The sequence below is a fragment of the Doryrhamphus excisus genome, chromosome 3 (genome assembly GCF_030265055.1).
Source record: "Doryrhamphus excisus isolate RoL2022-K1 chromosome 3, RoL_Dexc_1.0, whole genome shotgun sequence".
NCBI lineage: Eukaryota > Metazoa > Chordata > Actinopteri > Syngnathiformes > Syngnathidae > Doryrhamphus > Doryrhamphus excisus.
Window position 1 is genome coordinate 24,286,039 of NC_080468.1, and position 26,780 is coordinate 24,312,818.

The 26,780-nt window shown below is 48.9% G+C and overlaps 2 protein-coding genes across 10 annotated transcripts; both read right to left on the bottom strand.

Moving 5' to 3' along the window:
* Positions 1-2,775: 2,775 nt before the first annotated feature.
* On the bottom strand, positions 2,776-19,596 carry arhgef40 (Rho guanine nucleotide exchange factor (GEF) 40). 3 transcript variants are annotated; one of them, XM_058067864.1, is made up of 26 exons: positions 15,779-19,596; positions 12,797-12,886; positions 12,591-12,698; positions 11,715-12,000; positions 10,555-11,638; positions 10,254-10,486; positions 10,031-10,186; positions 9,839-9,953; positions 9,664-9,757; positions 9,485-9,571; positions 8,357-8,473; positions 8,160-8,258; positions 7,945-8,096; positions 7,496-7,634; positions 7,303-7,422; positions 7,012-7,203; positions 6,465-6,950; positions 6,017-6,393; positions 5,656-5,905; positions 5,491-5,580; positions 4,792-4,998; positions 4,469-4,648; positions 4,216-4,396; positions 3,976-4,089; positions 3,087-3,196; positions 2,776-3,000 (listed from the first exon to the last, which is right to left on the bottom strand). In XM_058067864.1, the coding sequence occupies exons 1-26, from the start codon at positions 15,779-15,781 to the stop codon at positions 2,974-2,976; spliced, it is 5,097 nt and encodes a 1,698-aa protein (XP_057923847.1). In that variant the 5' UTR covers positions 15,782-19,596; the 3' UTR covers positions 2,776-2,973. The 3 variants fall into 3 exon arrangements, with proteins under 3 accessions (XP_057923847.1, XP_057923845.1, XP_057923846.1); XM_058067862.1 differs by lacking the exon at positions 2,776-3,000 and having other exon boundaries at positions 3,010-3,196; positions 15,779-17,149; positions 18,131-19,596; XM_058067863.1 differs by lacking the exon at positions 2,776-3,000 and having other exon boundaries at positions 3,010-3,196; positions 10,031-10,183.
* Positions 19,597-20,487: 891 nt separating this feature from the next.
* On the bottom strand, positions 20,488-24,449 carry LOC131125905 (serine/arginine repetitive matrix protein 2-like). Of its 7 annotated transcripts, none has more exons than XM_058067921.1 (4): positions 23,456-24,449; positions 21,988-23,341; positions 20,742-21,081; positions 20,488-20,635 (listed from the first exon to the last, which is right to left on the bottom strand). In XM_058067921.1, exons 1-3 carry the CDS (start codon positions 24,428-24,430, stop codon positions 20,759-20,761), a joined length of 2,652 nt encoding a protein of 883 aa, XP_057923904.1. In that variant the 5' UTR covers positions 24,431-24,449; the 3' UTR covers positions 20,488-20,635; positions 20,742-20,758. The 7 variants fall into 7 exon arrangements, with proteins under 7 accessions (XP_057923904.1, XP_057923906.1, XP_057923905.1 ...); XM_058067923.1 differs by having other exon boundaries at positions 21,988-22,444; positions 22,784-24,449; XM_058067922.1 differs by having other exon boundaries at positions 21,988-22,444; positions 22,565-24,449.
* Between the last annotated feature and the right edge of the window lie 2,331 nt (positions 24,450-26,780).

Here is a 26,780-nt window from a genome sequence, read left to right on the forward strand (position 1 = left end):
TCAGGCATTGTGAGCCTGCCATTGTGTGCTCACGGTGTGTGTGTGTGCATTATGACAATGTCAGCAGTGATGTGTGTGTGTGAGTCTATAAAGGCACTTGTGTGTACATACAGTATATGAATATTACATATGTATAAGTGTGTGCGTGTGTGTTTGTGTGTGTGTGTGTGTGTGTGCCACAATAATGGCATCGGCAGGCGCCTGTGATGCTTTGATTGTTTGCTCCGCCGCAGTAGAAATGCACCAATTAATATGCAGAGAGAGCATGAGACACACACACACACACACACACACACACACACACACACACACACACAAACAACAAAAACAGCCACGAGGGAGGGAGATGAGGGGTGAGGAGGGGAGAGTGATGGAGAGAGGGGCAGGGGAGATTGCAGACATGAGCGAGGGGATGAAATGAAAGATGGGGGGAAAGTGTGTGACGAGTGGAGATGGGGTGAGAATGTTGGGGGGGGGTTGCATATTCAGACAGAAATCAATGGAAGGGAGGAGGGATTGATTTAGGGGTGAGGAGGAGGAGGAGGAGGAGGAGGAGTGATATGTGGCTACGGCGGCTGTCCTTTTTGTCGCAGTGTCAGTGTATTGATACTGTAATACACTCCAACCGCACACACACACACACACACACATACACTCATCACCCCCCCCCCCCCTCAACAATGCTACCGTGACAACGGCTGTCACGGCGACGCCTACTGGCACAATGCTGCCACAATACTGAGGGCACTGAAGCATCGCACTCAGAGAGCGAGAGAGTGGATGGATGGATGGGAGGAGGAGGAGGAGGAGGAGGAAGCAAGGGAGGAGAGATATGGAGGGATAATGTTACACAGAAACACATTTGATGGCTTTTAGAGATTCTGTGGAACAATGTAAGGTAAACACACAAGTACGACGATTTGACCCAATGTGACCCCTCCCTTTGGAATCATTATCTGGAGTCATAATGTGGAAAGAATTGGACACACACTTGGAATTCCGGCCTGGTAAAAACACCATCTGAATTAGTCTGTATCATTATTCATAGTAGAAATATTAGATTTTGTATGAAATATAACTTCCAGTGTAAGGTTTTTGGCAGAGGTCATTGGTTTGAAAGCTGCCAATGAAACAGTATTTCAGGTGGAAATATAAGATTTAATAAAAGATTTTCTCTGTTTAAATGACTGCAGCGTAAGACGACCCCCCCCCCTTACAGCTTGATGGGAGGTTTACAAAAATCAACGCTTGACTGGCTCCCTGTAAGTCATTTTAATGCCTGATGGCCAGCCTCATACAGTGTGTGTGTGTGTGTGTGTGTGTATGATGTATGGTTGCCTGGCTGAGCCCTCCCCCACCCTAACCCTTCCTAATATGATGTAAAAAGCTAATCACATGCAAATGTCTGTTGTCCCGGTAACCAGGCCTGAAAAATCCCTTTGATGTCTCCCCCCCCCCGACTCATTCTCTTCACGTTCTCTTTGTTTGCCACAGTCAACATCTCCCCCCCCCACCCCATTTTCCTCCTCGCCTCGCCCCGCTCCCGCCGATCTCTCACTCTCTCTCGGCCCTCACCATTCCAGAGTGGGAGGTGAAGAGGGTTTGGGGGGGGGGGGGGGGTGAGGGAAAAAAAAAGTTCCACTTTTTGTGTCTCTGCCTTTCTATGAGCTGCTCGCTCTTTTCTTCCTCTCTGCCCTCCACTGAGCCTCCCTGTCTGTCGCTCATTTCCCATCATTCCCACCTCCTGTCCCTTGCTCCCCCCCGGCTCTGCCCCTTCCTGTCGCCCCCCCGCCCCACTCCTCCCCTCAGGCCTTTATCTCTCATTCCTCACACACACACACACACACATATATTCAGTCCAGCCTCCCTCCTTTGGAGAATTTGATCCGTGCAACTATTTGATATGGTGCTGCATGTATCAAATGGCTGAGGGCAAGGGAGGCCTACATGGAACAGCGGGCTGTTCCGTGGAGAGTCTACACTCCCGCTGAAGATGCAACAATTAATCCATTAGTCAATCCTCTTTTTTTTTTTTTTAATAAATGCCACACATCTGTTTTGGGATTCAACCAAAAGCCCTGATTGTATCTTCTCCTATGATCAAGTGATCTCACACACACAGAACATTCAAAAAGGTGTCAAACTTGCATCCAGTTTTTATTACCAAGGAGATGATTGCTCCAACATTCCTTCCTGTAAACTGAGTAAAGTGGCCTGCAATGTCGTACAAGAATGAAGCATCCTGAAGGAGACAATCTATGAAGTTACATCTAAAAATACTATTAAACCGAGTCTCCATCACATGGAGGCACATACACAAAACACGTACTTGCCTTTGGCATGCAGAATATATGAACGTATTATTACATTCCGTCACTTTAAATCCTCTCATACGTCTCATGACAATGCAAAAGAGTGCATGTGTGCGTGCGTGTGTATACAGTTATACCTGGACAGTGACCTTAATGGCTGGCTGGATGGATGGATGGCGCTGCACACCACTTCCTGTTTACTGTCAGATCCCTGGGTCATGTGATGCAGGCAGTTCAGACTGAGTGGTTTGTTTGGCCTGGTGGGGGCGCAGGGGGTCACACAATGGCCGCTTTGTGCTACTCAAGTTGGTGTCACTGACTCTGCCAACCACGCAGATTGGCATATCCAAGATGGCGGCCCGCGGAGACACCGCTGGCGCTTGTCACACTTTAATAGGCGAAATGTAGCTTTTCTTTATATCGTAGACCACAGACAGCCGAGGGAGGTGGGGGGGGGCGGGGGGGGGGGGGGGGGGGGGGATTGGGTCTGAGTTATAAAAGGTCTTCCTGTCAGTACAGTTTAGCTTGTTTGAGTCCACTTTCAGAGGAAATGCAAAAATGTAAACATTGGTTCTTGACATTTAATGATGTTTCTCCTCAGCTGCCACCTGAGTAAGTCACCAAAGTACCACTTCCAGTACTCACTCTTGTGTAATGACGGCTACACGGCAGTAGAGGGTGACTGACTCTGGTGAGGAGAAACCAACAGTTTGTGCACCGTTACAACTCTTGAGTAAAGCCGTTACTGTGTATGTGCAATACAAGATAATTCACCTGAGAGCAGCCTGTCGATCCAGAGCTCCTCCTGGGGTGCCTCCCTGACCCCGGGGACCCCCCCTCCTTATGGCTCCCGACGGAGGAGGAATCAGAGCAGCTGCTGTGCACTAAAGTGTGAGAGAAAGAGTTAGCAGAAGCATTTTGGTGAGACATTTGAGAGAGACAAAGAGACTCTGAGGGCATTTTAGCTACTAGCTTCCATCCCACAGGACTGTTAATTATGAGCTACTATGAGACACCTGGTGGTCATAATACGTATTACACTGGCCTACAACCTTCCAATGATTTTGTCATTCATTCATTCATTTTCTATCGCTTATCCTCACGAGGGTCGCGGGGGTGCTGGAGCCTATCCCAGCTGTCTTTGAGCGAGAGGCGGGGTATACCCTGGACTGGTCGCCAGCCAATCACAGGGCACATATAGACAAACAACCATTCACACTCACATTCATACCTATGGACAATTTGGAGTCACCAATTAACCTAGCATGTTTTTGGAACCGGAGTACCTGGGGGAAAACCCACGCATGCACGGGGAGAACATGCAAACTCCACACAGAGATGAGAATTGAACCCTGGTCCTCCTAGCTGTGACGTCTGTGCGCTAACCACTAGACCGCCGTGCCGCCCCCAATGATTTTGTAACTATGCAAAATCTTGTTTTTTTGTTGGTTTTCCTGAACCTTTCAGTTGCTAGAAGTCAGGAAAAACCTCCCTACTGCTCCTTAGAGAACTGAAAAAAGGCCAGAAAGCTGCACTCTGAGACCACTTTTGTCAAAATTCATAAGCATTATGCAAAATTTATTTTCATTTTGCATTCACGGCACATTTTTAACTCAGGAATAAAGTGGCGGAATAAATATCAGGCAAAAAAAAAAGCACCCACCTCTGTCGCTGAGGCTGCAGGCAGAGTCCAACTCTGACGATGCTTGACTTCCGCTGGCGTCCAGCAGGAGCTTGCTGGACACGCCCACACACAGTGACTCCTTCAGACACAACTCTGACAACACACAAGTCAAACACGTTCAATATTTGTATAGAGCATTCCCAAACAACAGGTGGCACTGTAACCCCAAACTGTACAGCCATTTTCGGGCATTTTAGTTAGAATCTGTCAAAGCATCACCTGTGTTGTTGATGGCGTGCGTCCACAGCAGGTGAGCGATGTCCTGGGTCCACGTCTTGCGCTCATCTCTGTCCCGAGCCTGAAGTGTGACGCAGTCCCGAAGGCGGGGAGCCTGTCGTACCCAAACTTCAAACTTGACACCCTCCTCACCCACACTCTGCGTCAGGCCCATGTCTGCTGTCTACATGTTGGACAGGGCATTGTGATGTCACACTGGTGGACCTGGTAACAGATGTTTTCTCTCATGACGCACCTTCATGCAGTGTTTGTAGCTATAGGCACAGCGTCCCATCCCGGCGCTCTTGTGTTTGGTGAAGATGATAGCATGCTGGTAGAGGAAGACCCTCCTCACGCCAACACGTTTCCTGCGGGTGCCGCCACATACCATGAGCTCACCCTGACGCACCAGCTCGCCACGCTCAGCTATGGGAATCTTGACAAACACACGTGACAACACATCAGGACTCATATCGTTGCTATTATGTATGTCTTCTTGAAACTCTTTATGATTAGAATGTTCAATTCCCCTCCAAGCAAAGAAAGTGGGACATCCTAAAGTGGGACAAGCGCTCTCACCGGACACCCGACGATGAGGTCACTGGCCTTGAGGTTCTCGCCGTGCCGTTGGACATGTCTCAGGATAGAAAGGGCCGAGTCTGAGGCTGGGTTGATACCCCCCAGCTCCTCAAGTGCCTCGCAGTACTGCTCCAGTCTTTGAATGGGGGCCTGCAAGCAGTGAGGGAAGGACAGAGGCGAGAGGGGGGAGGCGGCAGGGAGTTTGGACTGTGGGGGGGGTTGGCGTGAGACAAGAAACATTTATTTTACTTAGAACCAAATTATGATATGACATTTTAAAAATGGATGTATAGGTGGCTCATTCTTATCCTGTATTTAAATGCACAAATAATTTCTTTCATGCCTTTATTGCATCATTTCTCAATTAATCTTTGAAGAGCATTATTAAAAACTAGCTAATAACGCCACCTGGTGGCAGTTTAATGGAATTGCTCCCCTCAAGCCGTGTTAGTGTGTGAAGCACCGTCAGTAATCCCACCAGGCCGCATTCTTTTTAGCAGCTTTCCCCGCCATAATCCGTCTTAATTGGCTTTCCTCGTGTACATTTAACATGTAATCAGCTTTCTCGTGAACAGTTCATTTCTGCTCTATTTCATTTTAATAGGTCAATAATTGTGTGGCGACTTTAAAAAACAAGATTTACTGTGAAGCTTTTGAGCTTGAGTAAAAAGTACAAGATCATGTTTAAAGATAACTCACTTTAAAAAAGTCGGCAGCTTGCGTGACCAGCGTGGAGTCCAGTTCAGGTTTGGTGCGGATGTACTGGGAATACTGCAGAAACTGCTCCCGCTGTGATGAACACAAAGGAAATATTTGAAAAAAAAATGGATGAATGACGTGACCCTATCTTAGCCGTCTACTCACATATTTATTGAAACAGTCCTGTTGCAACAAGCTTTGCACGAGAGCGTCCTCCATGGCAGGGAGCAGCTCCTGCGAATGAAAGCTGCTCAGGCCGGTCCAGTTGGGGAAGAGGACATCCGCTTTCCCCCTGATGGAGGCCGGCGTGTCTGAGAGGTCGAGCAGGGGAAGGTAGGTCTCCTCTACCCCTTTGAGGATCGCCATGTACTGTCGCTCGCTGCTTAGCATCCTACACCAGAGCAGGTAGAGCTTGCTGCATGGGGATGGGGTCGTAGGGGGGGTGAGAGAAGAAATGATGAAACACTCAGGCAGGTGCACACACGAACGCACACAAAAGAAAATCCAGTAAAAAGGGGTCTAACACCTCTGGGCCGTCGATCCTGCCCGTTCAGTCCCCATTTCCCTCTCAGTCCTGCCCAACAGCACATGTTGCCGTGGAGACCCAGTGTGGTCCACCACCTCCTTGCTGCTGACCTCTACTCCTCTGATCAACACCCCACCTCCTCCTCCAGGAGTGCCGCCCCATCCTGGCATGGCTGTGGCCATGCTGGTGATGATGACCGGGTCCGCTAGTTGTCGTCGCCCCAGCCAAGACATGGGGGAGGTACGGCTCGCAACACCTGTCTGGCAATCGGCAGGTTTTGGAGTTGCGGCACCTCTGCGAGGGGCCAGGAGGGCCTGAAGGTCAAAACTGGGGTGTCTTTTTCTCGGGGGCTTGGGAGGAAGAGGTGCGTCTGTAGGCTAGGAGGAGACAGGCTTGATTAAAAATATGGTGCCGCTGTAGAAGCAGTAGAAAAATGAAATGTGCTCACACTCTTCTTCGCCGGATTGAGAAGGTTCTGGAGGAATTTCCCTCCTCCCGCCTGCTCTTTTTTGTTCCCTTTCTCATCTCCGATCTTCAGTGTCGAGCAAGTCTGCGGCCTGAATAGCGACGCCAGGGATCCCCAAGACTGCAAACCAACCTCTCCTCCTCCGGCCCCCAGGCCCCAGTCCCCGTCTCCCTCTGGGCCTAATGCATCCCACAGGTGGCTGGCGGTGGGTGGCTTGGGCTTAACCTGGCCATGATTTTGGGCTCGCTCAGATTGCAGGAAGCGCGGCTTCACCTGCGCTACAGTCCGCTGGTAGCGCTCCATCGTCTGGGTCCAGAGATCCAGGAGTGCCCCGCCACCCAGCTCGATGGCCAAGGACTGGGCATCCTGGAAGCGGGACGGCGGAATGGGAGGGAGGGAGGCCAGTGGGCAGAGCGGAGAGGAGGAAGACTGGGAGGTGGAGGACACCTCATCGCACCACTGGGTGGCCTGGAATGAAATGTTACATTTTCAGGTCAAAGCATCCTGCATTCGTCATGCGTCAACCGACCTCGGTCAGAGTGGAGAGCAGCCTCTGCGTGTTGTCCAACGTGGTCCAGCAGTCGGACAGACAGTGGGACATGTCGCGCAGACGTTCCCTGACCGGAGGAAGTTGGACCTGGATGTCATTCAGGCCGACCCAGTCCAACTCAGACCAAGTCTCCAATTCACTGAGCACTGACAAAGTCCGACTGTGCAACTCCTACAATGATTTAGTGTCAGGTATTTCTGAACATTACCACTAGGTGGAGTCAAAGCAATTGACAAGATATGTAAGATAACTCCTGAAACCAACACTCACGTTTGCTGTTTCTCGGAATGTTTTGAACTTCTGCTGTTTGAGCGAAAGTCTGCTGAGTGAAAGAGGAGGCTCCTTGTAGTCGTCCAACTGCGACTGGACCTGCTCAATCTCCTGGTCACACTGGGATTGAAATCATGACGACATTTGTAAACACAAACACAAAAACATCCCCTGCATTTTCCTTCATGCTCACCTTCTTCAGCTCATCCACCAGGGTGGCGAGCCGTCCGAGCGAGTCCAATTTGTGACCTCTCTGGTTGGACAGTTGCACCAGTCGATGGAGAGCATCGTCCACGCTGTCGTAAAGTTTGGAGGTCGCAGCGAGCGCCGCCCTTCAGGGAGCAAAGACACTGCATTTTAATGAGTTAGAGTCCCAGTTGTGCAACTCCTCTTATCGCGTTATTCGTGTTTAATCTGCCAAAACCTTGTGGTTTGCATACAAAAAAAAAACAGCACAAACACAACAGTCTTCTCCTGCAGCTGGTTGCCATTATTTATCCAGAAAACAAACAGCTTTGTTCCCAGTCTGGAAGTCATCAACAAATTCAAGCAGCAGTGGAATGTTGTATAACTACACGTTAAGATAATGTTAGATCTTTAATGACCAAGTTGAGAACATTACAAACTGTACGCTTTTGTTACCTGCAATCTGGCGACTTCCTCGCCAGGCCAGATGCGCTATTGGTCAATCCTGCGAGCCAAGCCCCGCCCTTTTGCTGGAGCTCTGTCAAGTGCTGATCAGCGAGAACGCTTGCCATGAGGCGGCGGTGCTTGTCGATGCTTGCAGGAACATCCTGAGGAACCAGCAGTCACATTCTCCGGTCGACAAATCGATCCGTTGACGCCCTCACACTTACTTTGATGTTGGTCAGCATTGGCTCGGTGTCCATTGACTGCAGTGCATTTCCGAGCAGGAGGAGGGCGCTCTCGCAACGCTCAGTCAAGCTTTCCAAGCTCTGAAAGAATTTAAGATTCTTGGGTGAGTTGGGTGACCATTTCCTGCTTATATTCCTCTCTTAAAGAACATTAATGGAGGGGAAGAAGTGTTTCTCACCAGTCTAAAGGAGAGCCAGTCTGAGTGGCAGTGGCTGAAGTCCCCTCCCATCTCTGTGGGCAGCTGTTGCTTGTCTACAAACTGCTGAAGGACCCCTGTCCCTCGCACCACGTGGACCTGGGACAGGAAAAGGATGCAGCCCTCATGCCAGGAATGCAGTCTGGAGCATGTGGCAAAAGGCTCCACTGAAGGTCAATAAGCGTGTATACTGTATGTGCTAACCCAATTACGTGTTGCCACTTGACACAACAAGACAACAATCTGCAAAGTAAGACCAGAATAACCTGCCCAAAGGTTTCATTACATAAGACTGGGTAAAATAAATCAGTTTGAAATTGAATTGAGTTAGGAATTTTGCCATAATATATAGCCGTATAGTGTTAAAAGAAAACTGCACTTAAAAAAAAATGGCCATCATCCATAATCCTTATATAAAGACATGAACATATGTCTTATTCTTTTCTGTACATTCTAAAGATATAAAAACAGATAAAATGGGACACACCAATGTCGCAAGTCCACTATTATGCTCTTTTTCTGCCATGTGTATTGTTGACTCCTATAGATCAGCTACACACCATGAACAGCACAAAAAGCTTTCTAGATCTTCCACAATCTGCACCTATTCAGTTGTATTTTGTTTGATTTTGTGTGTCCCACAAAAACAGTCTCTTTTAAAGTATTCCACCCGTGGCCCGCCTCCAGGCCCTCTTTTCTTTTTCTAACCTCTTTTCTTGAGAAACTTGGACTGTCCCATCTCTTAAAAGCAGACATTTTAAAAACATACCATTACATCGCCGTTTATTGTCAACTCCTATACCGTTCGCAGCTAGCGGCACAAACCGGAAGTCCTTTTAAACACTCGCGATTGTGACCAACCACAGCACAATAGGCATTCCTGGAGGCGGGCCGTGGGTGGAAAACATTAAAACATATCATTTTTGCGGGAACAACAAAATCCAAAGAAATACAGCTGAATAGGTGCAGATTCTGGAAGAAGTAGAAAGTTGTCTGTGTTGGTTATCATGTGTAGCTGCTCTATAGGAGTCCACAACTCAATACTAAGTACAGAAAAAATAGCATAATAAGTCCTCTTTAATACAAAGTTGTACCAACTGTGTTACTCACCTCTGTTCCTTCAAGGTTGCAAGCTACAGTCTCCTGCTCTTCCTCCACCAAAATCAACAATGAACCGAGACCATCAGGAACCAGCCGCTGGTTAACGCACATACTGTATAAAATGAGCTTCTCCATGCATACATATATACATACATACATTCATTCACTTCACGTTAGTTGTCTCTCACCTGAAATAATCTTATTGCAGAGAGAGATTCAGGAGTTGGCAGCAAGCGTCTGCTATCAATCAACACCGTCACACCTTTTTCTTTGGCTTCAGGCCTGATATTAGCAGATGGAGGGAATTGGGTATCAGAGTCTGATATTCTATGTGAAGTGGCTTAAATGCAAGTGTGAGGTTACCGTGTCATCCTGTGGTAGCAGGCCAGGATCCGGGCCATCTCCTGGTTGTTGGAATCCTGCCTGAATGTATCTGTCTCTGCAACAACTAAAGCACGTCCCAACCTGTCCACCGTACCTATGGCCGGTCAGGATGTGGTAGCAGTAAATATGAAGATGTGGAATCAATAGTAGAGTATAATGTCCTGAAAATACCTATCATCCTCAGCCGTCCTGACTCCAGGAGTTCTGCATCCAGTTCCCGAAGCAAGGGATGATCTTTAGATGCGACACCGTTGAGATTGTCCTCACCATTTGAGTGGTTAAAGGAGGCTGACTGGCCATTGCAGACAGGCAAAGATGGAGCCACTGCTGTGAGATACATAAGGAAAATTAACTCATTCTGGTTTCTCTTTGGAAGTACAGTTTTTCATCCAACCTGCACTGCTGTTCTCCGAGTCAACATTAGCCAAAATACATTCTCCGTCAGATATTCCAGCAGGTCCCATTGGTTCCAAAAGGTGTTCCTCTGTTACAGGCTGATGGGTTGAGCCGCAGCAGGAGGTGAAGCTGGGATGAGGGGCAGCTTTTCCCTGTAGTTTGGAGCCCTTCTGGGCAGCACGTCCACCAGACCTTGCCCTTCCCTTGGCTCCCCTTCCTCGCCGCTTCCTCCTTGAAATGACACTTTGATGAGATACTAAAAACTTCTAGTAAGGTTTCGCTTTGTGCATAAGCAATACCTTGGAGCTCTGAATCCTGAAGCTTTGACTTCCTTTCCTTTTGAACACTCTTTAGTCTTCTTTGTACTTTCATCCTTTATCATATGTGATATGTTAGCACCAGCCATGACGGTACAGGCTGCAAGTCCGGTAAATGATAATTGTGGTACATCCGATGTTGGCGTTGCCGCATCACTATCTCCACCAAGTGGTTTATCTGTATCCTCAAAAACAGAGTCTGAATGGGAGCCCTGGTCCGAGCATCCCTCTATAACATGTCCGACTTGGGGGTTAATAGAGTCAAGGAATTCACTGGGGACAAAACTATCACCGCTCTCAGAGTCTTTGCTCTTATGGTCGTCTTTATATGACTGCATAATCTCAATCTCTCGTTCGCCGCCAACGCCAGGCCTTCTCTCTCTAAACGGGCAATCAAATCGTCCCTCGGTGTCTGGGTTTGTTTTATTACCATCATCATCGTCATCCTGGGCAGACGACGAACAAGATCGTCTTGCTTCTGTTTTTTCTGGTGGAGGCATAGGCAGTCCTCCACGCTCCTTGGGGGTGGTTAAGTCTGATTTTGTTCCGGAAATCCCTCGAAAGCTGCCAAATTCATCCATGCGTCCGTAGCCCACAAGTTTCCCCCGCCGGATTTTAAAAGCCCTACCCCTTTTGCAAAGAGGCAACGTCTTGGTTTTACAAATTGAATGCATCTCCAGGTACCTGTTCCTTTGGTCAACACCTCCATCTGGACCTCCTCTTGGCTCCAACAACTCCACATAGTCGCCATCAAATTCAGGGTGTCTCACTGTCCTTCCAAGGCCATCTTCACTACGCCTCCGCTGGGGTCTTACTGGCTCTGAGTCCAACCCATCCGGGAGTAAGACGTTCTCTTCTTCCTCATCCCAGGACCAGGAGTCGAGCTCCCCAGAAGAAGAGCCACCCCATCCTCCAACGCTGCTCCCCCCCTCACTGGGAAGTCGTTGGGATAGGCCAGGTTCTTCAGTTGGGTCATGGAGGAATTTGGGGTAGACCACCCCTTTCCATGGAAGGCGAACCACACCATCACAAGTGCTCACCAAGCAGGTGTCCAGACCTCCGCCAACTACAGAGAGAGGAAACAAGCTGTGCTCAGCACGAGCGACATGGTAAGTGAGTGATAAGGCCCGTCCGGGCTTTACCTTCCCTCTTGTGGCCACGTTCTTTGTTGATGCAGTGCAGCCACTCGCTGGTAAACACAAGTGGGTGTTGGGACTCGGGCACCAGAATTTCCTGGACAGTGCGGCCCCCTGGGGCCAGACATTTCAGGGCAAGGCGGGGACAGCGTGTGGAGAAGGGCACCACCTGTAGGTAGAAGTCATTGCAGCGCAGGAGCCTCCAGTCCAGTGTGGACAGCTGGACCACTACTTTCTCACCAAGACACAACGGCCAGCCAGAGTGGAGGAAGAGACAACCTAGGTACTGAGACTGGGGGAAGGGGGGCGTAGAAAAAGAGACTACGGTCAGCTAGCAAGAAGACTCAAAAATGTTGTGTCGTGTTTTGGCTACAGTCGAACTTTAGCTAACATCATTAATCAGTCCTAATCTTTGAACATATCTGGAATCTGTCGTACTAATGTTGGTGACTTTTATTCTTCATTCTTAGCCAGTCGACATTCTGTAGCTCCACTGTGTCCTCCTCTAGCTCCTTCCCTCCTCCCACGTCTTTCCTAAGCGCTTGTGTCCCCCTTTCCCCCCCAATCCTCAAAGAGCCCACTATAGTCTGCAACTTAGAGTATCTTCTATTTTTCAGGCAGGCTAGCTTGTGAATGAAGCCCACGCTACCAATCTCAGTTATAGGTCAAGGTCTCTCTCGCTCGCTCTCTTTTCCTTCTCGTTCACATCTGGAAGGAATTAATGTCATGACTCACCATCTAACTGCAGCTCAGCAACAAGGAAAAACAAAACTTTGCGAGTGCAAGTGTGTACATTGAAGAGATTCAACTCAAGAGTACTTTATAATGAGCTAGAGCTGTGTGTATTTATCCTAGAACGTATTTATTCTCCAACAGACTCACACAGGCATGTTGCTGCAGCTTGTGCAAGAGGTGTTTGGCAGGAACAAAGTAGTCCAGGAGGTAGCGCAGGCTGTCATGCTGGTAGGTGGACTCCAGCACGGAGAAGACCTGGGAAAGCACATGGAGGGACATAATGACTATGGAGCATCAGCTGGATGAATGATGCCATGTGTCCAACAAGCTGTGTCTGTGTGTGTGAGATGTACCTGTGAGAGGAGAGGAGGTGCTGTGCTTTCAAATGGAGGGTAAAGAGATGAGAGCGCCCCCTGCACACAGTCCTCCATGGCCTCTGATGCCTGATTCGGACAAGAGAGAGTGAATCAAGTTTGTGAAGTTTGTGTTCTACACACACACACACACACACACACCTACACACATTCTCTCTCCTCTTGACTTCCTGTTGAACATTCTGGGGAGTGTCAAACATTTCCCTCTGAGGACACACACACACACACACACACACACACACACACACACACACACACACACACACAAACACAAGCTTTTCCCAACTTTCTTTCTCCAACACCCACCCAAACACCAGACAATTCCCCCTCCCAAACTTCCTCCACTTGTGTTTTCTTCCCTTCAATTTTCCTCGTTTCACCTCCACTCGTGTCATCTGATAACAATTACAGGGGATTTTCTCTCCCACTGCTGCCACACTGAGATGAATACGTACAAGCAGCATAGCACAGAAAAGTACATTTAGGATATTTTCTCATTGGTACTGTGTTGGCTGGTGTGTCAAAAAAAGACACTGTGTTCCCACATCTGCTATATAGATTGCTAAATATAATAAAAAAAATTTAGGGCCTTTCTAGTTAATATTTCCACATGTAACAATCATGTGTATTCAGTTTGTAGTTTGAGTATTGACTAGAGGTGAGGTGCAGCTCCGTGGAAAAGTGGCAAGTTGGTGTGATGGGTCCCAAGGTTGCTGTAGTAACGCCTGATTTGGGTTTCTAAACTTTGAGGTGGAATTGTGTATCCTTTCTTCTGAATAGCTCTTAACTTGAAGAGCAAGACCAGCTGGACTCTTTAGTTGTGCGCTCATCTTTCCTAAGAAAGTGCAAACATGACATGCAAACACAAACAAGTACATGGAGAAACACACAATCAGACAAATAGGATAAAGAAAGAGGACAGACAAGTCACGCAGACAGACCTAGACAGAACGTGTTTTGCGAGACAAGACTGAGGAGGTGGAGAAAGGAATCAGTGGGAGAGAAGGATGGGAAAATTGAGTGTGCATGATGAGAAGCAGATGTGAGGAGCGTCCACAGACTTGAGGACAGCGATGGGCTCTGAGAAGCTCTGCATGGAGAAATGAGAACATATACCACAGAGGAGGGACGCAGTAGAGAAAAGGGGAAAGAAGAATTCCGGCCTGTGAATCACTGTCATGTGTACAAAGTGGACTTCCAGATGCCTCTGGCGAGTGGCCTTGTGTCATGTATTATGGGATGCGACATCACAGACGCGTTTTCAGCATGTGTCCTCACATGAGGCATGACTGTCAATGTCATGTCAGCTCTTGGTTTGTCTTCAACTGTCTAGTACACCCTGGACTGGTCACCAGCCAATCACAGGGCACATATAGACAAACAACCATTCACACTCACGTTCATACCTATGGACAATTTGGAGTCACCAATTAACTTAGCATGTTTTTGGAATGTGGGAGGAAAGGAGAGAAAACCCACACATGCACGGGGAGAACATGCAAACTCCACACAGAGGAGATGGCCGAGGGTGGAATTGAACCCTGGTCTCCTAGCTGTGAGGTCTGCGCGCTAACCACTCGATCACCGTGCCTCCCTCTTTGCAGCCGTGCTTTAACAATAAAGTTTTCTCAGGTCCACAGCTGTTTTGAATCTTCCTAATTATTACTAGTATGATACTGTAAGTCCAAATTAAGGATTTTGGTGTTGAAACGGAAGACCGGAAGAAAGGCAGGTGGTACCAGATGAGTTAAGAGATAGTGTACCGAGTCCCTCTTTGCATTCATTCATTCATTTTCTACCGCTTTTCCTCACGAGGGTCAAACAACCATTCACACTTACATTCAAACTTATGGACAATTTGAAGTCACCAATTAACCTAGCATGGTTTTTGAATGTGGGAGGAAACCAGAGTACCCGGAGAAAACCCACACATGCACAGGGAGAACATGCAAACTCCACACAGAGGAGATGGCCGAGGGTGGAATTGAACCCTGGTCTCCTCGCTGTGAGGTCTGCGCGCTCAGCACTCGAGCAGCCGTGCTTTAACAATAAAGTTTTCTCAGGTCCACAGCTGTTTTGAATCTTCCACATTATTACTAGTATGATACTGTAAGTCCAAAGTAAGGATTCCCTCACCAGGCACTGGGGAATATCTCAACAAAGACAGGAAGTGTAGTTAACAAGAGATTCCACAGATTGGCAACTTTGCTGTCTGGTTCCTTTTTTGCGTAAATACTTTTTTTTTCCTTTTTGAATCATAAGTGTTCTCACCTCCATGACTGCAGAGAACACAGAGAACCCTCTATTCACAGGAGCATGTGCAGGCTGTGACAATGTGTGTGTGTGTGCACAACTGCAAGCATCTTGTGTTCAATTAGCGGCCATGTTTTTCCTCAGCCCGCTTGTGCAAACAAACCACTTCCTGCCCGGGCAAATCGACATGTTCAGATTTGACGTTTTCCATCCAAAGTTTTCCACAGCTGAGATGACGCTGCACGTGTTTACCGCCCTCAAGTCCGAAAACCCTGGCCTTTTTTTCCCCCACTCCCGCTCTCTCTTCTCTCCCATGTCCAATGTGGAAAATGCGGCATCACCGAAAACCGCCGCGGCTGAAAATAACGAGTAGGCCTCGACTCTGCCTCCCCAGGCGTTCTGCTTTTTCACTTCCTGGCTCGGGCCAAAGTGCTCCACCCTGCACAACACACTTTTTGTTGTTTCCTCCATCCACTCACAGAGTCAATGTCCTGAGTCACCACCTCCATGGCGCCTCAAGAGGCCAAAGATGGTAAAGCAACATGCAGACATCCACACAGCTAAGTCACAACTCACATAGCCCCACTTTTGAGAATAATTGTAAAAGTTCACTTAGGGTCACCAAAACAAGTTGGAAAAAAGCCTCTCATCATATGACATCACATTTGCATACAGGTAAAATGCTGAGTCAGAATAAAAACAACTTACCATGACTGAGACAGGAATCAAACTCAATCCACAGCCGTCTTCCTGGACTCGCTTCCTCTCTGCATCTCCGTAGTCACACTTTGTTCCCTTCAAACTTTAATCACCCATGTTACCCCGCCATCATCAACATCATCCCTCTCAGAGAGTCTCAGGCTCCTTCTCCCGCACACTCATTGCTGGATTTCCCAGGCTAGGAATGTCCAAGCTGTATATTCCTCACTCCCACATGCCTCCCAAATCTCCTCCCCCACTTTTCATCCAACAAGAGCGCTGCAGTCTCTTTTTACACTCCAACTTTCCATTCTTAGCCCTAGAGGGAGCTAAGCGAATAGACATGGGTGAGGCAGTTTTATTGCAAATAGAAATGTGTTTTCACAGGGTTGGTGGCAGTGTGGGGGTTAGTGGTTGGAGCAATGCAAGCTAATGGCAATGGTAATGGCTTAATTCTAACTTAAACATTCAAACAGGTTACATTGGAATACATCACATGTTACAATTCACAGCTCCACGTGTCCCAAAAAGTATCTGTGTTAGTCACTCTGTTGCCGCCTTTCTGCCTTGTGTTGCAGTGCACTACCACGTCTGCCGGGGCGGAGCTACCTGTGCACACCTGCTCATAATTACTCACTGGTTTAACCCAGGTTTCCATGCACACCAGTCTCGTTCGATGCCTTACCTGTTTAGCTACACTCAAATAATTTGTTGGGTGAACGTAATAAAATTATGGAAAAAAATTCCATCTAATGAGATACAATTTTGTTGAACCAACTAATTGCAAATATGTTGAGTGAACATGTCTGTAGCAAGTATTGGTTACAAAATATTACAATGTTTAAATCCAACTTAATTTGTATAGGTTATTTTAACATATTTACTTAAGTAGAAGCTGACTTATTTTCCTTTGGTTACATTAACATGTATATGATTATGGGTATCTTATTTTTACAGGGTAGGTACAGCTACAATTTTAAAAAGGTAAAATAACACCAGTTACTTAATCCTGACTTGACAAAACTTAAAGTTCAGTCAACAAAAAGTTAAAACTGAGATAAAACATTTTAAAAAGGAAAATAAACTCTAAAATAGTACCACAAAACAGACTTAATTTGTAAAATGACTGTATTCTTCAAATCAGGCAAACAATGACGGACATAAATGCATATCTTGACTTGATTGCCACTACATTTATGAACTTAAAGTACTCTGTCATGAACCTGAGACTGACTGGTGATACGCTCTCTTCGCAGTAACTCTTTGATTTGATGAAGCTGAAGAACCAGTCCCTTTCACAGGTGGATGGAAGATGTAGGTAAACTTCAACAGGAGACCCTTTTAGTTTGTGACACAGGACATCTTCATAGTATCAAGTTCCTGGGGTAAATTGAGACAAGAGTGAGGACAGGTCAGCTTCGTTTCGTGACTAACAATCAAAAGCAACACCTGTCAAAGGTTAATAAAAAGCTTAAATAATACATAATAATGCGGTTTTTATTAGTTATAAACCTTTCCTCACAGTCTGACATATTTCTTAAATAAAAAAAATGCTGTTCTATAAAATGAAAATATAAATGTTAAGTAACAGTACTTTAAAAATGAGCTTTACTGCTTTGAAACGTACAAATAACTGCCTAAAGAAACATCAACAGAAAAATATTTGTTCAGAAAATGCATAGAGGAACACACCATTCATACACCCACACAAATGAACATTAATATTTGATTACACATTTTTGGGGATGAAAAAACCTTATAAGGAGCTGGGATTGTCTTCATTCTGTATAATATGAATGTATAATCTGGCTTGCTGCTCTATCAAGATGTTAACTGTCAGTATTTTCAGCCCCAAACCGTAAGGGGCGGCCTGACTTCGGCAGAGAAAGAAACACGGTTGCCGGCCAGTCAACTTTATTTTTAGACAGTTTAACCCGCCCCACATAGCTGGCCAAACACATGCCTGCAACAAAGAAACTTGTGATTTATGTCCCGCTTTGTGAAATAATGTCAATAATTCCATTAAATACTATTTTATCATACACCTGTACATACATTTGGGAGGAAGTGACGTGCACTTCAGCCTAACACGACCACTTTAGCCTCAGCCGTTTTTAACCTGATCTGTAATTCCCAAGTTAATTTTTACAGGCATGTGAACAGCACATTGTCTTACAATCGTTCATTTTATCAATGAACTTTAACTGGTCTAGTATGTTGTCTACGTGGTGTTTAACAATGGGCAGCAATTTAGTTTTAGCTAAAAGGTAACAACACAAAAACTAGCAGTCATAAGTATCTAAAATACATAAAAAACGAAAGAAAGAAAGATGACAGAATTAAAACGGAAAGTGAACTTACCAATTTAGATCTTTCTCCATCAGTGATGGTTTAGGTTTAGGCAGTATAGGTTAGCTTCCCAACTCTCTGCTATGGCGCTTCTCCACCGGAAGCTACCTTAGCTGATGAATAGGACCTGTCACATGTTATGCCACCTTCTGCTCTGGAGAGGTATTGCAAATGGGATTCCAATCTGAACCCATTAGGTTGTGCTGACATAAAGCAATCTAGTAGTTTTAAGGTTTTTGCCATCATGTTAAAACTACGTGATTGAAAAATGTCTAACCACTAAACATTAATAAATATAGCAGAAATTACATGTTACGCTTTTGTTGATAAAGCAGACACCCATGTTGCTTTTTTTGAGTGTAGTTTTTATCTTGTATGTGTACTGTGTATGTGTATGTGTACTGTGTATGTGTATGTCTACTACTTGGTTTATGTATTTTTCTGCCCTGCTCTGCAGCTCTGGCAGTAGCTTGCATTGTATTTTTGTGTGTAGTTTTTTTCCAGCAGCACTTTTTATTACCTTGTGCTTTTGTCCTGCTAGTCATTTTTGTTTGCTTCCTGTGCTTTTTGTTCCACTTCCTGTGTGTTTGTATTGTTACCCTATCGGGGAAAAGTAAATTTTGTGTATTAAACCCTTATTCTTCATTATTTGTTTCATTGTGTCATGTTTGTGCACTACCTGTATTCAACATGTACCATTTACCAATTTTGAAATATAACTTAAATTGAAATACCATCAGAAAATACGACAGTATCACTGTGTGTTAAGTAAGTAATACATCACAACTTACTATATGTAACATTGACGGTAAATAATCATAAATATATAATAGTGATGAAAAGACAAGAGTGAGTCCAGACAATGTAATACTTGAAGTAGTCTAAGGAAATTAAAAGTTTTTCATGCTGTTCACACCTACAGTACAAGTGTTTGTTAAATTTTTCCTCGTATGGTCGTATTTCATAAAATTTCTGGGGAGCAAATTGTTTGCTTCATAATTTTTGTTGCTTGAAGGTTGATCACAAACTTGCTTTCTGCTATTACCAAATTGCATTATTTAAATTTTAGTTAATCAATCAGAATTAGAAATTGTTTTATTGCCAGGTATGATCAAACACATACTAGGAATTTATTTTGGCGAAGTAGGTGCAGATACATCTATTAAAAATGAAAATACAAAATATACAGTATAAATGTATATACACAGTCTGTTTTTTGTTTTTTCGGAAGCACAGTCTGATTTTGATTATTATTAATTTAGGCTCAAGGATAAACTGTTTTTAATCAAACCATCTTTGTAGTATAGCAATTTAATCTGTGACATTATTAACTCTTAACTCTATTACGTAGATGTAAAAGGCTTGAGTGCGATAACACAAGAAAAAAGGAAAACAAAAAAAAATGTAATAATTATGTGATGTTATGAGTAGAAAGAGTGGGGTGTGATGTACTGACACATGGTGGCGTCAGACTCCTTAGAGCGCAAGCCCAGCTAGACCAGCCCCAGTGATGAGTAGAGCTGGATGGGAGGAGGAAAGAAAGACATAACCAATAGAGTAAGGATATAAACACCAGCTAATGAACTCTATTAACTGAGCTCACCTTGCATCAATGACAGCTGTAGGCTGGTCGCGCTGCTTTCTGTAGGGGGGGCCGCCGTGGCGACAGGGACAGCAGCAGGCGGGCGGACGGTGGGATTTGAGACAAGCACATTGGTGACCGTGGTGTTCGGCTCTGCCAGGTTCACAACATTGGTTGTCAACCTCGGAGTGGGGGCTTCAAGTGCACCAGTAACTGCAGGTGTATGTCAAACAGAACAGCAGCATTTCCGGTTTAGTAATAATGATGTGTGTCACTTGTTGTTTGTCTCTGTGTTGTCTTACCGGGGTCGTAGGATCCGGTGGAGACGGACAGTGAGAAAGAAGGTGCTGCGCTGCTTTGACGCCTCTTGCGTACGGTGCTAGATGGCAAATTAGAGAAACTGACACTGAACGTACACTGGATCTTTCCCGGAGAGACGTTGCCCTTCACAGAATCCACTGGAAGCTGCGGATATGTACCAGGGGAAGTGTTTGGTCATTTCTGCCTCTTTAGATGGTGCAAGTCTTACACATTTGCTCAAAATGTTTAAGGTCAGTCAATACAACTCACTGATGTTAGAATGAGCCCGCCATCAACAAGGAACGCTCGAAAGAACTGGACCACACCGTTGTTGTTTGCACAGATGTAGGTGATGTCGTTAGTTTCCTAATATAAAATAAAAAAATGACAATGTTGAAAGACATTGTGGATTTTGTCTCAGTGAGCCAAAAGAGCTGGCCTACCAATGTGCTTTCAGAAGACAGCGTGCAAGACACGTAGCCATCAGACTCCCCTGAGAGGGCAAACTCAAAGTTCTCATCATCTCTCGTTTCTACTGAAACGAAAAAACATGATTCATCCTCTGCTGGGTTACAATCAGAAGGTTCAGCTGCACACAGCTGCTCGGTGACACAGCCTTCATCAGAGATGACCTCCTGACAAGACAAGAAGGAAAAATCAACATGGTGATTCTTAGAAGTGATATGAGGATATTTGATTTTTCATCATTGAAAGTTGACAATCTGTTCGACAATCACACACCTCCAACGTTTCTACTGCTACTTCATCTGGCTGTTCTCCGTCACCTTCCCCTTCCCCTTCCCCTTCGGGTTGTTCTCCGTCACCATCCTCTTCCGGCTGCTCTCCGTCACCTTCCTCTTCCCCTTCGGGCTGTGCTTCGTCACCTTCCTCTTCGGGCTGTTCTCCGTCACCTTCCTCTTCCCCTTCCTCTGCGGGCTGTTCTCCGTCACCTTCCTCTTCCTCTTCCCCTTCGGGCTGTTCTCCGTCACCTTCCTCTTCCCCTTCGGGCTGTTCTCCGTCACCTTCCCCTTCCTCTGCGGGCTGTTCTCCATCACCTTCCCCTTCTTCTGCGGGTTGTTCTCCATCACCTTCCTCTTCCCCTTCGGGCTGTTGTCCGTCACCTTCCTCTTCGGGCTGTTCTCCGTCACCTTCCCCTTCCTCTTCGGGCTGTTGTCCGTCACCTTCCTCTTCGGGCTGTTGTCCGTCACCTTCCCCTTCCTCTTCGGGCTGTTGTCCGTCACCTTCCTCTTCGGGCTGTTCTCCGTCACCTTCCCCTTCCTCTTCCGGCTGCTCTCCGTCACCTTCCCCTTCCTCTTCGGGCTGTTGTCCGTCACCTTCCTCTTCGGGCTGTTCTCCGTCACCTTCCCCTTCCTCTTCGGGCTGCTCTCCGTCACCTTCCTCTTCCGGCTGTTCTCCGTCACCTTCCCCTTCCTCTTCGGGCTGCTCTCCATCACCTTCCTCTTCCGGCTGCTCTCCGTCACCTTCCTCTTCGGGCTGCTCTCCGTCACCTTCCCCTTCCTCTGCGGGTTGTTCTCCGTCACCTTCCTCCTCCCCTTCGGGCTGTTCTCCGTCACCTTCCCCTTCCTCTTCCGGCTGCTCTCCGTCACCTTCCTCTTCGGGCTGTTCTCCGTCACCTTCGCCTTCCTCTGCGGGTTGTTGTCCGTCACCTTCCTCTTCCGGCTGCTCTCCGTCACCTTCCCCTTCCTCTTCCGGCTGCTCTCCGTCACCTTCCCCTTCCTCTTCCGGCTGCTCTCCGTCACCTTCCTCTTCTGGCTGCTCTCCGTCACCTTCCCCTTCCTCTTCCGGCTGCTCTCCGTCACCTTCCTCTTCCGGCTGCTCTCCGTCACCTTCCTCTTCCGGCTGCTCTCCGTCACCTTCCTCTTCTGGCTGCTCTCCGTCACCTTCCTCTTCCGGCTGCTCTCCGTCACCTTCCTCTTCCGGCTGCTCTCCGTCACCTTCCTCTTCCGGCTGCTCTCCGTCACCTTCCCCTTCCTCTTCCTCTTCGGGTTGTTCTCCGTCACCTTCCCCTTCCTCTTCGGGTTGTTCTCCGTCACCTTCCCCTTCCTCTTCGGGTTGTTCTTCGTCACCTTCCCCTTCCTCTTCCGGCTGCTCTCCGTCACCTTCCCCTTCCTCTTGGGGGGGTTCTCCGTCACCTTCCCCTTCCTCTTGGGGGGGTTCTCCGTCACCCTCCCCTTCCTCTTGGGGGGGTTCTCCGTCACCTTCCTCTTCCCCTTCGGGCTGTTCTCCGTCACCTTCCTCTTCCCCTTCGGGCTGTTCTCCGTCACCTTCCTCTTCCCCTTCGGGCTGTTCTTCGTCACCTTCCCCTTCCCCTTCGGGTTGTTCTCCGTCACCATCCTCTTCCGGCTGCTCTCCGTCACCTTCCTCTTCCCCTTCGGGCTGTGCTTCGTCACCTTCCTCTTCGGGCTGTTCTCCGTCACCTTCCTCTTCCCCTTCGGGCTGTTCTCCGTCACCTTCCCCTTCCTCTGCGGGCTGTTCTCCGTCACCTTCCTCTTCGGGCTGTTCTTCATCACCTTCCTCTTCCCCTTCGGGCTGTTCTCCGTCACCTTCCCCTTCCTCTGCGGGCTGTTCTCCATCACCTTCCCCTTCTTCTGCGGGTTGTTCTCCATCACCTTCCTCTTCCGGCTGCTCTCCGTCACCTTCCTCTTCCCCTTCGGGCTGTGCTTCGTCACCTTCCTCTTCGGGCTGTTCTCCGTCACCTTCCTCTTCCCCTTCGGGCTGTTCTCCGTCACCTTCCCCTTCCTCTGCGGGCTGTTCTCCGTCACCTTCCCCTTCCTCTGCGGGCTGTTCTCCGTCACCTTCCTCTTCCCCTTCGGGCTGTTCTCCGTCACCTTCCCCTTCCTCTTCGGGCTGTTCTCCGTCACCTTCCCCTTCCTCTTCGGGCTGTTGTCCGTCACCTTCCTCTTCGGGCTGTTCTCCGTCAACTTCCCCTTCCTCTTCGGGCTGCTCACCGTCACCTTCCTCTTCCGGCTGCTCTCCGTCACCTTCCTCTTCGGGCTGCTCTCCGTCACCTTCCCCTTCCTCTGCGGGTTGTTCTCCGTCACCTTCCTCCTCCCCTTCGGGCTGTTCTCCGTCACCTTCCCCTTCCTCTTCCGGCTGCTCTCCGTCACCTTCGCCTTCCTCTGCGGGTTGTTCTCCGTCACCTTCCTCTTCTGGCTGCTCTCCGTCACCTTCCCCTTCCTCTTCCGGCTGCTCTCCGTCACCTTCCCCTTCCTCTTCGGGCTGTTCTCCGTCACCTTCCTCTTCGGGCTGTTCTCCGTCACCTTCCTCTTCGGGCTGTTCTCCATCACCTTCCCCTTCGGGCTGTTCTCCGTCACCTTCCCCTTCCTCTTCCGGCTGCTCTCCGTCACCTTCCCCTTCCTCTTCCGGCTGTTCTCCGTCACCTTCCTCTTCGGGCTGTTCTCCGTCACCTTCCTCTTCGGGCTGTTCTCCATCACCTTCCTCTTCGGGCTGTTCTCCGTCACCTTCCCCTTCAGACTGTCCTCCATCACCTTCCCCTTCAGGCTGTCCTCCATCACCTTCCCCTTCAGGCTGTCCTCCATCACCTTCCCCTTCAGACTGCCCTCCATCACCTTCCCCTTCAGACTGCCCTCCATCACCTTCCCCTTCAGACTGCCCTCCATCACCTTCCCCTTCAGACTGCCCTCCGTCACCTTCCTCTTCCGGCTGCTCTCCGTCACCTTCCTCTTCGGGCTGCTCTCCGTCACCTTCCCCTTCCTCTGCGGGTTGTTCTCCGTCACCTTCCTCCTCCCCTTCGGGCTGTTCTCCGTCACCTTCCCCTTCCTCTTCCGGCTGCTCTCCGTCACCTTCGCCTTCCTCTGCGGGTTGTTCTCCGTCACCTTCCTCTTCGGGCTGTTCTCCGTCACCTTCCCCTTCCTCTTCCGGCTGCTCTCCGTCACCTTCCTCTTCTGGCTGCTCTCCGTCACCTTCCCCTTCCTCTTCCGGCTGCTCTCCGTCACCTTCCCCTTCCTCTTCCGGCTGTTCTCCGTCACCTTCCTCTTCGGGCTGTTCTCCGTCACCTTCCTCTTCGGGCTGTTCTCCGTCACCTTCCCCTTCGGGCTGTTCTCCGTCACCTTCCCCTTCCTCTTCCGGCTGCTCTCCGTCACCTTCCCCTTCCTCTTCCGGCTGTTCTCCGTCACCTTCCTCTTCGGGCTGTTCTCCGTCACCTTCCTCTTCGGGCTGTTCTCCATCACCTTCCCCTTCGGGCTGTTCTCCGTCACCTTCCCCTTCCTCTTCGGGCTGTTCTCCGTCACCTTCCCCTTCAGACTGTCCTCCATCACCTTCCCCTTCAGGCTGTCCTCCATCACCTTCCCCTTCAGGCTGTCCTCCATCACCTTCCCCTTCAGACTGCCCTCCATCACCTTCCCCTTCAGACTGCCCTCCATCACCTTCCCCTTCAGACTGCCCTCCATCACCTTCCCCTTCAGACTGTCCTCCATCACCTTCCCCTTCAGACTGTCCTCCATCACCTTCCCCTTCAGACTGTCCTCCATCACCTTCCCCTTCAGACTGTCCTCCATCACCTTCCCCTTCAGACTGTCCTCCATCACCTTCCCCTTCAGACTGTCCTCCATCACCGTCCCCTTCAGACTGTTCTCCATCACCTTCCCCTTCAGACTGTCCTCCATCACCTTCCCCTTCAGACTGCTCTCCATCACCTTCCCCACTTTCCCCTTCAGACTGTCCTCCATCACCTTCCCCTTCAGACTGTCCTCCATCACCGTCCCCTTCAGACTGTCCTCCATCACCGTCCCCTTCAGACTGTCCTCCATCACCTTCCCCTTCAGACTGCTCTCCATCACCTTCCCCACTTTCCCCTTCAGACTGTCCTCCATCACCTTCCCCACTTTCCCCTTCAGACTGTCCTCCATCACCTTCCCCTTCAGACTGTCCTCCATCACCGTCCCCTTCAGACTGTCCTCCATCACCGTCCCCTTCAGACTGTCCTCCATCACCGTCCCCTTCAGACTGTCCTCCATCACCTTCCCCTTCAGACTGTCCTCCATCACCTTCCCCTTCAGACTGCTCTCCATCACCTTCCCCACTTTCCCCTTCAGACTGTCCTCCATCACCTTCCCCTTCAGACTGTCCTCCATCACCTTCCCCTTCAGACTGTCCTCCATCACCGTCCCCTTCAGACTGTCCTCCATCACCTTCCCCACTTTCCCCTTCAGACTGTCCTCCATCACCTTCCCCTTCAGACTGTCCTCCATCACCTTCCCCACTTTCCCCTTCAGACTGCTCTCCATCACCTTCCCCTTCAGACTGCTCTCCATCACCTTCCCCTTCAGACTGTCCTCCATCACCTTCCCCTTCAGACTGTCCTCCATCACCTTCCCCTTCAGACTGTCCTCCATCACCGTCCCCTTCAGACTGTCCTCCATCACCGTCCCCTTCAGACTGTCCTCCATCACCTTCCCCTTCAGACTGTCCTCCATCACCGTCTCCTTCAGACTGCTCTCCATCACCGTCCCCTTCAGACTGTCCTCCATCACCTTCCCCTTCAGACTGTCCTCCATCACCGTCCCCTTCAGACTGTCCTCCATCACCTTCCCCTTCAGACTGTCCTCCATCACCTTCCCCTTCAGACTGTCCTCCATCACCGTCCCCTTCAGACTGTCCTCCATCACCGTCCCCTTCAGACTGTCCTCCATCACCGTCCCCTTCAGACTGTCCTCCATCACCGTCCCCTTCAGACTGTCCTCCATCACCTTCCCCTTCAGACTGCTCTCCATCACCGTCCCCTTCAGACTGTCCTCCATCACCGTCCCCTTCAGACTGTCCTCCATCACCTTCCCCACTTTCCCCTTCAGACTGTCCTCCATCACCTTCCCCTTCAGACTGTCCTCCATCACCTTCCCCTTCAGACTGTCCTCCATCACCTTCCCCTTCAGACTGCTCTCCATCACCGTCCCCTTCAGACTGTCCTCCATCACCGTCCCCTTCAGACTGTCCTCCATCACCTTCCCCTTCAGACTGTCCTCCATCACCGTCCCCTTCAGACTGCTCTCCATCACCGTCCCCTTCAGACTGTCCTCCATCACCGTCCCCTTCAGACTGTCCTCCATCACCTTCCCCACTTTCCCCTTCAGACTGTCCTCCATCACCTTCCCCTTCAGACTGTCCTCCATCACCGTCCCCTTCAGACTGTCCTCCATCACCTTCCCCTTCAGACTGTCCTCCATCACCTTCCCCTTCAGACTGTCCTCCATCACCGTCCCCTTCAGACTGTCCTCCATCACCGTCCCCTTCAGACTGTCCTCCATCACCGTCCCCTTCAGACTGTCCTCCATCACCGTCCCCTTCAGACTGTCCTCCATCACCTTCCCCACTTTCCCCTTCAGACTGTCCTCCATCACCTTCCCCTTCAGACTGTCCTCCATCACCTTCCCCTTCAGACTGTCCTCCATCACCTTCCCCACTTTCCCCTTCAGACTGCTCTCCATCACCGTCCCCTTCAGACTGTCCTCCATCACCGTCCCCTTCAGACTGTCCTCCATCACCTTCCCCTTCAGACTGTCCTCCATCACCGTCCCCTTCAGACTGTCCTCCATCACCTTCCCCTTCAGACTGTCCTCCATCACCTTCCCCTTCAGACTGTCCTCCATCACCTTCCCCTTCAGACTGTCCTCCATCACCGTCCCCTTCAGACTGTCCTCCATCACCGTCCCCTTCAGACTGTCCTCCATCACCGTCCCCTTCAGACTGTCCTCCATCACCGTCCCCTTCAGACTGTCCTCCATCACCGTCCCCTTCAGACTG